This window comes from Clytia hemisphaerica, unplaced genomic scaffold (genome assembly GCF_902728285.1).
Source record: "Clytia hemisphaerica strain Z4C2 unplaced genomic scaffold, Clytia hemisphaerica genome assembly, whole genome shotgun sequence".
Lineage (NCBI taxonomy): Eukaryota > Metazoa > Cnidaria > Hydrozoa > Leptothecata > Clytiidae > Clytia > Clytia hemisphaerica.
This window is the reverse complement of record NW_027104580.1, coordinates 178,900-193,785: the sequence shown is the minus strand read 5'-3', so window position 1 is coordinate 193,785 and position 14,886 is coordinate 178,900. Positions and strand designations below refer to the sequence as shown.

The window sequence follows — 14,886 nt, the reverse complement described above, 5'->3', positions numbered from 1 at the left end:
AGAAAAGTGGCAAAGGAATTTTAGTGCGGAAATGGGAATCTTATACAAAGGAACGGTAACGAATTCATTAAACCACGTTGGCTCTCAACGAGAGAAAGATAAACTGTACTTTTCACGTATACGTGAATTCGACTGACAATTACTACATTAATAACACACATGCGTAATTTGTCGTTCTTTCAAACCACATGTAGTTAATTCCCCTGATAAACAAGAAGGAATAAATTCGTAGGGGTGGTACAGTCACTTTCGGTTGGGGTTGTGTCTATTTTTAGTAATGCAGGATTTTCCTCTCTATTCACAGATTCGAAGGAGAGCAAAACAATGACAACAATTATCGAAACTGATTTCACCAAAGAGGATGAAAAGGACCAAAAAGAAAACACTTCTGTTTGAAGACGATGCACATACAGCTGACTCTCTCTCTAATTCGATTTTTAAAGGACCAGGGATTTTTTTCTTCGAATTAGAGAAAGATTCCAATTACAGAGAGTATTTTATAATATTTTCATCTGGAGGGGACCAATATTTTAGTTCGAATTATAGAAAGATTCGGATAGTAGAGGTTCGAATTAGAGAGAGTTGTATTCATTCTTCTAAAGATCAACATTTCAAGACAGTTTTTTAAATGGATAACTAGATGGTTTGAGATATTTGGCCTGTAGTAACCTTCTACAGTCCCAAATAAAACTTCCAAGTATTTTGGTGTAACTATTTTCCAAAGTCGAGATATCACAATTTGAAATTACTGAAAATTCAGTTCTTACACACGGTTCTTTCGTTGTAATTCTTAATAAAAGTAAAAAACCCTTGAAGCGAATATATCAACTAAGGGAGATAGTTTCATTTTCTGAGGTTTTGTTTTTAGAAAAAGAAGGAACCTTTTTTTGTAACTGCTTTGATCCTCTCCTTTGCTTCGGATATGCTGTATTGTATATTTTATTATATGCTGCATTGTGAGTCTGCTAAATGACGCGCCTTACGCGCCCACGCGCCCTCATATTTTTAACGCGCATTCACGCCTTACGCGCCTTACGCGCCCTAAAATGTTACGCGCCCACGCGCCCTGGTAATTTGACGCGCCCTAAAAATTTGACGCGCCTTAAAATATCGATGCGCCCTGGTAATTTGACGCGCCCTAAAAATTTGACGCGCCTTAAAATATCGACGCGCCCTTATAATTTGACGCGCCCTAAAATATCGACGCGCCCTAAAAAATCGACGCGCCCTGATAATTTGACGCGCCATGATAATTTGACACTAGCTAAGTAACTGACAGTAATGAGTGATTTGAAGATCATAGAGTTTTCTCCATGTCTCATAAAGAATGTTGTTCTTATCCCAGTGTCGTTCTGTGAGCGATTGAGGATACAAACCTTTTTCCCGAGTATTTTATTACCAAGCCATAATTCGTGTTTTCAGTACATAATTTTTTTCTACGTCACTGCAGTAATCAAATTATTATTTTAAATCACTCTTTTCCAAATTGAGATGTACATTTAACAAAGACAGCGACAATGGAAAACTTTACAAAAATTCCCAAGTCAAAGATGATTACAAACAGTTGGTTTTTCTGTGAAGGGACAAATTTGTGCATTTTCCCCTGTAAATTGAATAGAAATAACGTGTAGCATGCACATAAATTCTATGAAATAGACTAATAAAGCGTACATAAAGTGTACAGCCGATAAATGGAACGAGTCGACTTTAGGCTAATCTCTTAAGAAATGATCATTTTGCTAACACCGGCATTTTTTATATACCAACCATGTATGATTAGACCGGTCCCATTATTCCGTACGTCAAAACCGTCGAAAACTTAAGGCATATCAAAACCCTAAGGCGTGTCGAAATCTTAGGGCGCGTCAAATTTTTAAGGCGCGTCGAAATTCTAGGGCGCGTCGAAATCATAGGGCGCGACAAATTTTCAAGGCGCGTCGAAATCTAGGGCGCGTCAAAACTTTTAAGGCGCGTCGAAATTCTAGGGCGCGTCAAATTTTCAAGGCGCGTCGAAATTCTAGGGCGCGTCGAAATCATAGGGCGCGACAAATTTTCAAGGCGCGTCGAAATCTTAGGGCGCGTCAAACTTTCAAGGCGCGTCGAAATTCTAGGGCGCGTCAAATTTTCAAGGCGCGTCGAAATTCTAGGGCGCGTCAAATTTCAAGGCGCGTCGAAATCATAGGGCGCGTCAAATTTTCAAGGCGCTTCAGGCGCGTTAGGCGCGTAGGCGCGTGGGCGCGTAAGGCGCGTAAGGCGCGAAGGTGCGTAAGGCGCGAAGGTGCGTAAGGCGCGAAGGTGCGTTAGAAATATGAAGGCGCGTGGGCGCGTAAGGCGCGTGGGCGCGTAAGGCGCGTCATTTAGCAGACTCGCTGTATTGTATACTTTTTTAGGAATTTTTTATAAGTTCTATATTCTTATAAGGCCTTATAACTGTACTTATAAGTTCTATATTTAATTATATTTTTTGCCTTTTTTTGTCTTGAAAATCAGCACTTCAAGATAATAAGTTTCCAGGAAAAAACCACCCATCTAGGGTGTAAGATATATTGTACTGAGATATTGAGAAAGCCGTCATTTTCATGGGGTAAATTTTCATTTTCTATGGGTAGTTTTTAATGATATTTGCTAATCCATGGCGGGGTGGAACACGTCTCCAAAGGGTAAGAGATCTGACTGTCTATAAAACGATCATTGAAAATAATATATCCTCCATCCCAATAAACGGATTTTTTCCTGGGAGGGCCCATTGTTCCTCATCTTCTTTAGGATGGATGTTCTTATAATATTATTCTAATAAAAAAGAGTGTATTCATATAAAATGGTACAGAAAAAAAAGAAACAATGAAACATGAAGAGAAAGAAGAAGAGTCAATCTTGACATTGAAGATATTTTGATGATAATTGGACGTTATGGTTTAATGCAGTAGTTATAAGTGTTCATTAACGGGTAATGAAAATTATTGACAAAACATTAAAAAGTAATAGTTACCTATCAAGTGCCGTAGTAGTTTTCTCGCTTGCTACCGAAATTTGTCAAACATCCATTGAAAATCATTAAAGGGTAATTAAAATTAATGAGAAAACATTGAAAAGTAATAATTACCTATCAAGTGCCGTAGTAGTTTTCTCGCTTGCTACCGAAATTTGTTAAATATCAATTGAAAATCATTAAAGGGTAATTAAAATTAATGAGAAAACATTGAAAAGTAATAATTACCTATCAAGTGCCGTGGTAGTTTTCTCGCTTGCTACCGAAATTTGTTAAATATCCATTGAAAATCATTAAAGGGTAATTAAAGTTAATTAGAAAACATTAAAAAGTAATAATTACCCATTATAAGCCGTAGGAGTTTTCTCGCTTGCTACCGAACTTTGTTAAACATCCATTGAAAATCATTAAAGGGTAATTAAAATTAATGAGAAAGAATTGAAAAGTAATAATTACCTATCAAGTGCCGTAGTAGTTTTCTCGCTTGCTACCGAAATTTGTTAAATATCCATTGAAAATCATTAAAGGGTAATTAAAATTAATGAGAAAACATTGAAAAGTAATAATTACCTATCAAGTGCCGTAGCATTTTTCACGCTTGCTACCAGAATTCATTAAAAATCAATAAAAAATCATTAACGGGCAATTCAAATTAATGAGAAGATATTAAAAATTATTATCCATGTAGCGGTCATTAAGTAAGCTATTAAAGGTTCGATCTGCGGGCGGTATTGAAAGGTTTTGTGACTCAAATTGTCATACCCGCGCTGAGGAAACAAAAGCGCCAGGCTTCAGAGGGCTGAAATATCATTTACCGCCCGGGTATAGGGCAATAACGTCATTTGCGGCCCGCTCGGAATTGGATTGAAGTCGTTGCATTGAAGCGAAGAGACTAAAATAACGTCAGAAAAAAACACTTTTTGGTCCTTTGCAGCCCGCTCGCATGGTGCTAAAAATTTGTTGAAGAGATTGCATCGAAGCGAAAAGACTTGGTTGACGCTAGAAAAAAATGTTGTTTGAATGTCCGATATGAATAATAATAGTAATAGCGTTAAGTTTTCGTTTGTTGTTGTCATTAATTCTGCCCTTGCAGTTTGATTATTAGCCCTCTAGTGCCATTTGCGCCCTCCGCTTCGCGTCGGGCCCAAATGACACCATCGGGCGAATAATCAAACTACACGGGCAGAAAATAACAACAACGACCTCAAACAGAACGCTATTGTTATATTAATAGTTACCCATCAATTGCCGTAGCAGATTTCCCGCTTGCGACAAAATTTGTTAAACATCCATTAAAAATCATTAACGGGTAATTAAAATTAACGGGAAAACATCGAGAAGTAATAATTACCTATCAAGTGCCGTAGCAGATTTCTCGCTTGCTGACAAAATTTGTTAAAAATCCATTAAGAATCATTAACGGGCAATCAAAATTAATGAGAAAATATTAAAATACAATATTTACCCATCAAGTGCCGTAGCAGATTGCTCGCTTGCTGTTAAAATTTGTTAAAAATCCATAAAAAAATCATTAACATCAATCAAAATTAATGAGAAAATATTAAAATACAATATTTACCCATGAAGTGCCGTAGCAGATTGCTCGCTTGCTGTTAAAATTTGTTAAAAATCCATTAAAAATCATTAACAGGCAATCAAAATTAACGAGAAAGTATTGAGAAGTAATAATCACCCATTATTCATCATCTTCAGTAGGAAAGTAGAGTTTGAACATGAGACTAAAGGACTTTAGGATCTCAGGATTTAAAAGCTCAAAACTGTTCCAAAAAGGCTTGGAATATAGCCTAGAAACCATCAAACGCCTCCAAAATCGAAATATCCAATGAAAGAAAGTGAAAGTACTATAATAGCAATTCTCGCAAGAACTGTACATTTTGAAAAACGTTAAGATACATTAAAATCTCAATAAGTGAAACATAAAAATCCTTGTGATGTGCAACCAAATCAAAATAAAACATAACACATTTTTGATAACACGTTTTTTGATACTTGAAAAACGTTAAAATACACTAAAATCTCAATATATTTTGGCCATGATTATTGTAGTAGCTCACAATTGTTACACGATGTCTCATACTAGCGTAATCTTCAGGCAATGTAGTGTATATGATGTACCCGGCTGGCACACAACGTTGTTTTAACGTTCAAATAACGTTATTCAGACGTTATGAATGTCACATCGACGTTGTTTTGACGTTGTGTACCGTCTGGGTAGGTATAATTTCAGCGAAGGGCATCATCTTTAGAAGGTCGTCGCATATCATCCAACAACCATTTATCTACAAATTCTATTGGTCGAGGCTCTACAACTAGAACAGATCAGGAAAAGTAAAATCTTTAGTCGAACTATAGAAAGACCGTGTAAAGAGACTTGTTCTAAGGGTTTTTGGTCTGGAAATACCAAATAAACCTTTACGAATTATGGATATTCCACTGCAACAATTTTTGTGAAGTATTATACAAATGTTTCATTTTTATTAACTCTTGGAATCCTATCAAAATTGACTTGCTGCAGATTTCAAAATAAGTTTTGAGCAGAACCTGGCAACAATTGTCTGCATGATCAGGTTTAAATATAAAGCTATGTACAGGTATCACTGTGATTGGACTATGGGTAATTTACAATGGGACTATGGGTAATTTACAATGGGACTATGGGTTACCATTCACAATGGGACTATGGGTAATTCACAATGTGATCCTGGGTAATCACAAAAAAATCTATTTCGATCTAATTTGTTGAATGCAAATATTATTTCGAAAATCAAACAATTTAGCAGAGAATTTACAATTTAAAACAATTTAGCAGAATTTACAAATATATCTAAAAAGAAAATGTGTATCTATAAAGCTTTTTTCACATGTACGTAAAATTTTACTTTAGAACTTACGGAAAATCGTTCATAAGGCTGTCTTATGGGAATTTCCCAGACATTATGTAGAGTTTTTGTTGATTAAGAGGGTCTTACGTGACTTTTATTCCTTCCGTTCAAAACTTTTTGAACGTAAGCAAACTCTACATAAGGCCTTAAAACACCACGTAAGCTTAGTATAGGGAAATTCCCCACTCTTCAAGATCTTAAGTAAAATTTTAGGTACATGTGAAAAAAGCTTAACGTAAAAAAACATCAGAAAATCACTAGAAAATATAGATATTGGATGTATGGTACAGGGTGTAGAATAAAAGAAGTGATTTTAAGGTGCAGAAAGATAGAAAATTATAGCATGTTGCTATAATAGACCTTATCGGAGTTTTTGATTTTTCTAAAAAAGCGATGCATTGGATTGTTTCGAGTGTATTACAATAGAAATCTCTTAGGAATTCCTCGAGGGAATTCTGTTGTAATACACTCGAAACAATCCCAAAATGCGTCGCTTTTTTAGAAACCTAACCTTCGGATAGAAACTCTTTGACACGAATGTTCATCGATACTATTGCTTCAAAACGTCACAATTGTTTTTAGATTTTGACTTTCCGACCGTAGATCTTAGGAGAATTCTTTTTATTACACCGAGACTGACCCATATCTTTCTGAAGGTCTTCCCGTAGAACAATAACTTTAATTTGTCTTCCGTACATTGTAAGTAGTCGTTGTGATTATGTTAAAGGTTTTACATAAGTGTTCCCGTTTCATATCAGACACACATTTCATATCAGGACAGTGTCTTCCTATTGTTATAAGCTGACATAAGCAAATAATGTTTTTCTTTTTCTCTTTCTGAACAATCTTGCTTCACATCTGTGTCGATTCAATGTGAAAAAGCTTGTGAAATAAAATTGATGAGTAAGCAAACAATTTCGCTCTTATTTAAAAATTAAACCTTTGAATGAATTAACAGAATGACAGCGAGGCATTCTTTTTGAGAAGTTTTTTATTATAAGATTATCCAATATTTTTAAAGGATTTGGATGTTCTTAACCCTTTTAGAGTTTTAAGCTTGAATTTTCCTTAATTTCACCGTTTTGTGAATATTTCCATGAAATTTCCGAAAAAATTTGGTGTCTATAGTTTTTAATATTTATGCCATCGAAGAATTATGTTCATATAAAAAACGTGTACAACATTATTACTCTCTATTTCCACACTGTCAAATGTATGCATAGCCAAGTACTCACCTATCCAAGGAATTTCTTCTCCAAATTAAGAATGGGGAACTCCACAAAAATAGCCAATAAGAAGGAAGCGACATAAGCGATTGAAGTGCAAGAGATTATGTTGAAGATCTGAAAATAAACAAAAAGAAAGAAATGTTTAATATGTTATTAAATTAGCCAGACACTTGATGAGATATACACATAGAAGCAACTTGGCGAACTTTATTTCCGTCATTTAAGAATATTTAAAATTATGACGGGAAATTATTATTCCACTAATTTTGGTGATTGAGCAAGATATTTAATTTTGGATCAAGATAGAGATACTTTGGCAAAATTCCTTAAATAATGAAGAATAATAACGGTTAAAGTATGTTATAAAAGTCATGGTTTTGAAACGATGAAAAACTATCGATACCTACCTGCACATGCAAAAATTTCTTCTCTATCTTCTAGAACTCTTCATTCTTCTCTCTTTTTAAGGTTCTTCCATTCTTTAACCTGCTTCAATAATCGTCAAACTTTCTCTCTGCTATTTTTCAAACCAGTCGAAAAGCACGATGAAAAAATTCTTTATACCACTTGCCAAACATTAAGATCAAACCCTCTGAATATTATAGCGTCTTTCTCGTCAAAACTAACCGTCTCTTAGCCCTCGTCACACTTACCCTTAGGTTCAAAATAAACGACCCCCCCCCCACTTGTTAATTTTTCGAAAAATTTCAACCCCCGGACCTTATTTGGACCCCCCCACGTTTATTAATTTTTGAGAATATTTTCAGCTATCAAAGAGAAGGCCCCTTATTTTGTTCTAAATAGCCTGATTTTAGCCTATATTTACCTTATTTTTGGGTTTTCAGAAGTACAATTTCCAACCCCCCCCGGCAATTAGGTCCCCCCGTTTATTAAAATCTCGAAATTTTTCCAACCCCCCCGTTTATTTGGAACCTAAGAGTATTCATTGCTGCAACCTGTAAACTTAGGTAAGTGTTGTATCTTCTAGATGATTTCGAACAGGAGAGAGTAGCACAATGGCCTCAAGTAGTGGACTGAGGTGAGATAGAGACTGAGACTGATTCAGCAAAATCCAGTTAGGCACTATTCTTCAACAAAATCTCAAGCAAGCTGCCAGTTCTTAACTGACTAATTCTCACCCACGAAAAAAGGAACACTAAAAGCCTTGGAGCTAAGCAAGGCGTCACTAAATCGTCCTGTATATTCTTTCTGTCATTTCTTAGAAAAATGGCTGATCGTGAGTGAAAATGACGTCACACGGAATAGTCTATTGGAGCTATTGAACTTCTTAACAGACCCTACTCACAGTTTTAGTTTACAAACAGTTTTTTATTATGAGAAAATTTGCATATTTTTGGGAAGAGTAAAACACCAAAAGCAAGATACCAAAAGAGAACTTACGAAGATGTTATCTTGATAATGTTGTGTTGTCTCGTGCGCCATATAAAAGTAGAAGATGACCAAGGGGTGCATCAAGTACGCGCCGTACGTCAGCCGACTCAATGGAATCCAAAACTTCCATGACAAAAACGAATCAACAAATCCTAGAAAAAAAAAGAAAACGCATTTATCAGTTGTGAACAAAACTGTATTTGAAAAAAAATCTGTCCGCTTTCTTTTAGGCCAAACTGTACAGTACCAATATGTTTCAAAGCTGACTAATGCATAACTCCCGCTATTAACGGAGCTGTGATGTCCAATGGTTAAGGTTTTTTTTTGCAGCAGATAAAAGCTAATATTAATTGCAGAAATTTCTGATAAAAATGTATTTCAGAATTAAGTGATAGATAAACTTTATGAAAAATACACCCCTTCCCAAAAACCCACTGGAAACTCTTCCCACTGGAAAAATTGGCCAAAATATCGCCCCCAGTGGAAATTTATACTCTAATTTTTCTTCCAGCTGAAAATAATCAGATAAGCAATTCCAAACTACAAAATATTATGCTATTTTTTCCATCCCCTCTGAATTTTCAGGCTAGAAAACAATGGGAAGATCAATCCCCATCGACTTTTGGTCCATTATCTTTATCCCCATTGGCTGATAAAATTCCGCCGGATCTGTGAGAAGGGGTGTAAAAATTATTTTCCTACCTCCGAGTCTGTTCTGGCATGCGTATATGACCCAACCTACGGCAACGGCCCACGCGAAACGATGGAAAGCTTCGTAAATGATATCTTCGGCATCCGTGAAAAAGACGGGCGGAGTGTCGAACACTTTCCAGGTTCCGTAAACGACGCTTAATGCTGTTGCGATGGCAACCAACCAACCAATCAGGCCGATGATCTGAGAGTGAGAAGAAATTAATAAGATCCCGGATATTGGGACAACTCCGCGTTCGTTCAACGTGTTCATGAAAAAATTGGTATAGTGGAGACTCGATAACTCGAACCTCTATAACTCGAATGTGTCCTAGACTCGAACAAGTTCACTGGCCCCTTCAGTTAGCGGTGCCTTATAAACCACTCACCATGACTCAAAATTTTCAAAACTCGAACAAAATTGAGTTCCCCGTGCGGGTTCGAGTTATGGAGACACTGTATTAATAAGAACGTAGCCTTTTAGACCTGTTTCAAAAAGTACAAGGTCAAATGTAATACCCTTTTCCCGACCTCCTTTAAGGTGGAATTTAATAGACGATATCGGCTTTCCGAATTCTCCCCGAATGATGACCCATGATGCATTGCGCAAAAAATTCACGGACTATATTGACTTTCCGTGAATTCTTTGCGCAATGCATCATGTGTAATCATTCGGGGAGAATTCGGAAAGCCGATATCGTCTATTTCCTCAAGTTTCCACTCTTATTTTGCTACCATGTGAAAACCAGGGTAGTCAGTTTAATTACGCTGACGTGGTTTTCACATGTACCAAAAAGAGTGCAGATTAAATATTTATTAAGGTCCGTCTGTTAAAACGAAAGCATTGCAGTTGTTGAAACGAACCAATAAAAAAACAATAAGGTGCTGTAAGTATGTTAGTTATACAGTAGAGAATCTCAATAACTCGAACCTATACAACTCGAATGTCTCCTTCACTGAAACAAGTTCGCCGGCCCCTTTAGTTAACAATGCCTTATAAATCTATAACTCAAAATTTCCTTAACTCGAACAAATTTGTGTTTTCCGCACGTGTCCGAGTTATGGAGACTCAACTGTATTTGACAATAAAATAAGCTTTTACCAGTCTTAGATTGAATTTTATGGTGACCCTCCTGTGGAGTAAATAGCCGAGGTATAAACCAACTAAGTAAGGTGTGATACGGGTGTACGGTTTCTCGTATATCCGATCCATAAACTTCGTGCCATCCTTCCTGAAATCATAGAAAACGGTGGAAAAAGTTTTACAGTTGGCGTAATTCGGTTTTCAAAGGGAACTAGATTTTCATCAGAAAAGAGTGTCGGTTATGAGAGTTTCTTGTTGACGGTTACTTTCAATATCAGCGAGGTTAAGCACGGGTTTATTTTGACCGTAAAGTGCGATACCGTAGGCCTGTACATAACTTGTCAAAGCAAGCCATGCAAGTGAAATCCTATGTACAGGCCTACGCTATCGCACTTTACGGTCAAAATAAACCCGTGCTTAACCTCGCTATCATCGAATAGTGGAAGGTATCGTATAAAATTTCAATATTATATTATATTATACATTTCAATATTTCAATACTTTCAATATTTTAGTTTATTATCGTTAGAAGTAAAATTAAAGTAAAAGGCTGTATTTGAATCATTCATGTTTTATAAGAGCAATGGTGAATTCAATTATTTTACATTACATTTTCTTAGACTTTCTGAAAGCTTAGGCTGGGGCATAATTTATGATTTGGTCAAATGCGAGCCCCGTCTGCTATAAAATTGTTGTTACAGACAATTCTCTCTATTACTCGAATCTTTCATGATTCGAACTATAATGTTGATCCCCTCAGCTGGAAATTAGTATAAAAAACTTCATGTGATTCGAATCTTTTCTAATTCGAAGCAAACTTTTGCTTGGTCCCATGAAGATCGACTTAGAGAGGACAACTGTATACGAAAAAGCAATCAACTATAGCTGGGTTCTAATCTGCAGGCTTGCCATTTAATCTTAATTTATTCTCAAAATAGGAAGCCTTACATTTTTGGATTTCCTGCAATACCGCCCGCACTTTGAACAGCTGGTAAATGATAAACACCCATTAGAAGGGCGGTGATTCCAATAAAGAAAAGAGATAACGCCCCCATGACACCCCCAGTAACAAGGTAACGAATGCGGCTGTATGCGTATTTCTGATCCAATCTAAAAAAACAACAAAGAATTGAAATAGAATCAGTAACAGAAACAGTAAAATTTGCCTTTGACGTTTAGCTGTGATCAGTCATAATTTTTTCACTCAGGATTGGGCTGTCCCATTAAATATTCATACAGGGGTGTGGACGAACATTTTCAAGTCAAAAAATATTTCTTGGAAATGCACAGATACCCCCTGGAAAATGGAAACATTTGAAAGATATAATCAAAAATGAGAAATAAACATCAATAACATATTTGCGATCCCTTATTTTCAAATAAAAACATTGCTTCAAACTGTTTTTACCTTCCAAAAACAACTAAAATCTGGCGGAATGTTTTACAGTCCGCTTAAGCAAAAGCATATTACCATATACTACCGGGCCACTTAATCGCGCCATCCATTCTATCAAAAAGCTTTAAGTGGACCCCAGGCTAAGATTCAACCCGCTTTCCGGGGATGTTACCATTGTTTGCTCTGGGATAGCCGACGCAAATTTTTTTTTCGTGATCGGTTAAAAGAATCTATCGACATTAGAAGAATCTTCACTATTAAGGTTGGAAGAATCTTCGAATGTTGCCTCGTGATAATATATAGACCTTCTTGCTAGATACAGAGGTTTCACACAGATTGAATCTAAGCAATAGGAGAGAAAAAATCTCTCCAACCACCTTTTGATTATCCACTTTTATGACAATAGGATTCGATTGAACAACCATGAAACTCACTTGAAGAGAAGAATCAATATAAAGGGTGAAATCAAATAAAACTGCATGTCGTTCGCCAAGTACCAAACCCAACCAACACACTGTGAAAGAAAAAAAGAATTTTTTACTTGGTATCAGCGTAGGTGCATACACAGTACTGTCTTATCTAAAACACTAGATAGAGCAACTCTGTCTCTGCCTAATTGACCACAGTTCGGTGCCGGCAATTTGATCAATCAAAACCATTCTTTCGACTCCTCGTTTCCCACCATGTCACTTGTTTGTTCAAATTGCCGGCACCGAGCCAACCATCATAGTCTGAGAAAGACAGAATAGCTCTCTCTAGCGCTTTATATAATACATCTTTGGGTGCGAACCTCACAGGTTTCTTATTTTCTGCAAACCTAAGTCCAAACGTTTAGGCGTGAAAATGTTAAAAAGAATCGTTAGTCATAAGTTGAGTGTAACCGAAAATCAAAATATATAACATTTTTTAAAACGATATTTCGACGTATCTTTTTCAAAGTTACTGTTCCAGATTTTTTAATTTTCTCAATTCGAACAAATTTGCGTTTCCCGTACGTGTTTTAAAGACTGTAACGATGAAAAGGTGTGTGAGTTATAAGCCATTTAAGGGTGACTTAAGAGTTATGGAGACTCCAATGTATCAATAAACCTGTCCACTCATTCCATCAGGGTAGAAATTGTTGATGTAGAGAATGTTCGTCCACCAGTAATCATCGCACGGTTTCGTCAATTGTGGTGATCGAATCAAAAACGACGAAGGTCCAGTCACCAACAGTGGGAAGATGTTATTCATAAAGATCATCAGGAAAATTAAGGAAGGCGTCAATCTAAAAGAATCAACGAACATAACACACTTAATCAAAGGGACAAACATTGCGCGAACCAGTGTCATTAAAGAGAACAATTAAAATCACGTGTCTAAAACAAACTTGTAAGACAATTGAAACAATCAATATCAGCCATATTTGTTTTGATTTTGCATCCCACTGCATACGAATTGTTTATAAATTTCGTCAGTACTTTTATGTCTCTTTAAAATCAAATCAAAGGTTAAAGGTTTTATCTTTACATAAGTGTTCCCGTTTCATATTAGACACGCATTTCATATCAGGACAGTGTCTGCCTATTGTTGTACCATGCTGATATAAGCAAAAAAATGTTTTTATTTTATTTTCCTCTTTCTGGCCAATCTTGCCAATCTTGGGAATGATTCTTGTATGATAATATCTCCATAATGCCTTCCCCCTTTTTTAACGAAGGCTAGAGATTTTCGAAAAATGGGAGGGAGACATAGTGGGGCAGAGAAATGACTGTAGGGGGTTCTGAGAAGGGGATGAATGGGTGAGCTGATATCCCAGAGGACAATAACTTTTCGACCACGAACCTGATATAGCGATGTAAGTATCCCATCAAAATCAATTTAACCGGATATCCATTCTTCGCGTCCATTCTGCGGAACGTCAAGTAGGCCACCAAGACACCGCTGAAAATCAAAAAAAAAAAGGTGTTCTTAATTTTTGGGGCGGGTACAATCATGGTCGTAATATTTGAGAAAAAAGGGAAATCCACCGGGATGTTTTGCAACCACAATCAATTTGTAAGTTCTCTAAAGTAGGTTGGAAGGGTAGAGTTTTAACTCGGAGTTTTAACATGACACTTAAGTTACGACCTTAGGATCTGAGGATCCAAATGTTCAAAAATGGTCCAATAAGGCTCATAATATAGCCTGGAGGTCTTTAAACCCAAGCCAAATTGAAATATTCGATTAAATTTGAGAGATGGCCCAAAATCGACTTTCTCGCCCGAACTCCAAATTTCGAAAAACGAGGAAATAAGCTTAATTCTCAATAGATTTCGACCATGATTGTAGAATAGGCAAGGGGTGAAACTTTGAGAGAAAATCCTTATACAACATAGTCTCTTTAACTCGAACCTCTATCATTCGAATGTTTTAGTCCCTTCAGTTAAGTCAAAGAGACATTCAAGTTATAGAGGTTAGAGTTAAGGAAACTCCATTGTAAAATTATATAAGTAAGTATGAAACTATGAAAGTGTGTTACGTTTGGAAGTGTGAATCAATATGGGGTTTAAATGTAAACATTGCGCGAACCACTTGTCATTAAAGAGAACAATTAAAATCACGTGTCCAAAACAAACTTGTAAAACAATCGAAACAATCAAAATCAGCCATATTTGTTTAGATTTTGTATTTTGACATGTGACACATGTTTTGATTTTGTATCCCGCTGCATACGGTTTGTTGACAAATTTCGTCAGTACTTTTATGTCCCAACAACTTTTTTCACTGTAATTTTGCTCTCGATGGCTAAAAAAGTTCATTTACAACAAATTTTTTATCTTACCTCAACAAGAAGAAGGTGTCGACTGAAACGTAGGCGTTCGAAACAACCATGAAAGAGAAGCGATTCAAAATCTTCAAAATCTGCAACGGATTATCTGTCAAATGAAAGGGAGATAGAGAAAAAACGAAAGTTAAACCCAGCTGGCACACAACGTTTTTTCAACGTTTATATAATGTTCCCAACGTCCATATAACGTTAGATAAACGTTGAAACAGCGTTGTGTGCCAGCTGGGAAAAGATCATTGAGTTCAATGCACGAAGAACTAGAGATGAATCTTCAAACTTGCGCCTCTTATTAATGATGGATTAAATCGAACGCTTTCTTTGTTTTCACACGGCATATTTTCGAAATCTGGCGTTTTGGCTGGGGGGGAAAGCGGTTTCTCTAGCCCCCTCCGTG

General features: G+C 36.4%; 2 protein-coding genes across 3 annotated transcripts in view; one reads left to right on the top strand and one right to left on the bottom strand.

Annotated features, from left to right (window-relative positions):
- The window catches only part of LOC136823551 (organic cation transporter protein-like), a 28,676-nt gene that overhangs the window by 7,139 nt on the left and 6,651 nt on the right, over positions 1-14,886 (top strand). Inside the window, exon 9 of one of the 2 annotated variants that reach the window (XM_067079740.1) lies at positions 305-419. In XM_067079740.1, coding sequence (XP_066935841.1) covers positions 305-396 — 92 coding nt within the window. In that variant the 3' untranslated portion in view covers positions 397-419. Of the gene's footprint in view, positions 1-304; positions 933-14,886 lie in introns of those variants that run through there. The other variant, XM_067079739.1, reaches the window with a different exon arrangement.
- The window catches only part of LOC136823549 (O-acyltransferase like protein-like), a 31,519-nt gene continuing 22,378 nt past the window's right edge, over positions 5,746-14,886 (bottom strand). The window contains exons 8-16 of the mRNA XM_067079736.1: positions 14,487-14,580; positions 13,508-13,606; positions 12,773-12,950; positions 12,118-12,197; positions 11,236-11,397; positions 10,306-10,435; positions 9,216-9,408; positions 8,523-8,665; positions 5,746-7,235 (exon numbers count right to left, since the gene is read on the bottom strand). Of these exons, the coding sequence (XP_066935837.1) occupies positions 7,128-7,235; positions 8,523-8,665; positions 9,216-9,408; positions 10,306-10,435; positions 11,236-11,397; positions 12,118-12,197; positions 12,773-12,950; positions 13,508-13,606; positions 14,487-14,580 (1,187 nt within the window). The 3' untranslated portion in view covers positions 5,746-7,127. The remainder of the gene's footprint in view (positions 7,236-8,522; positions 8,666-9,215; positions 9,409-10,305; positions 10,436-11,235; positions 11,398-12,117; positions 12,198-12,772; positions 12,951-13,507; positions 13,607-14,486; positions 14,581-14,886) is intronic.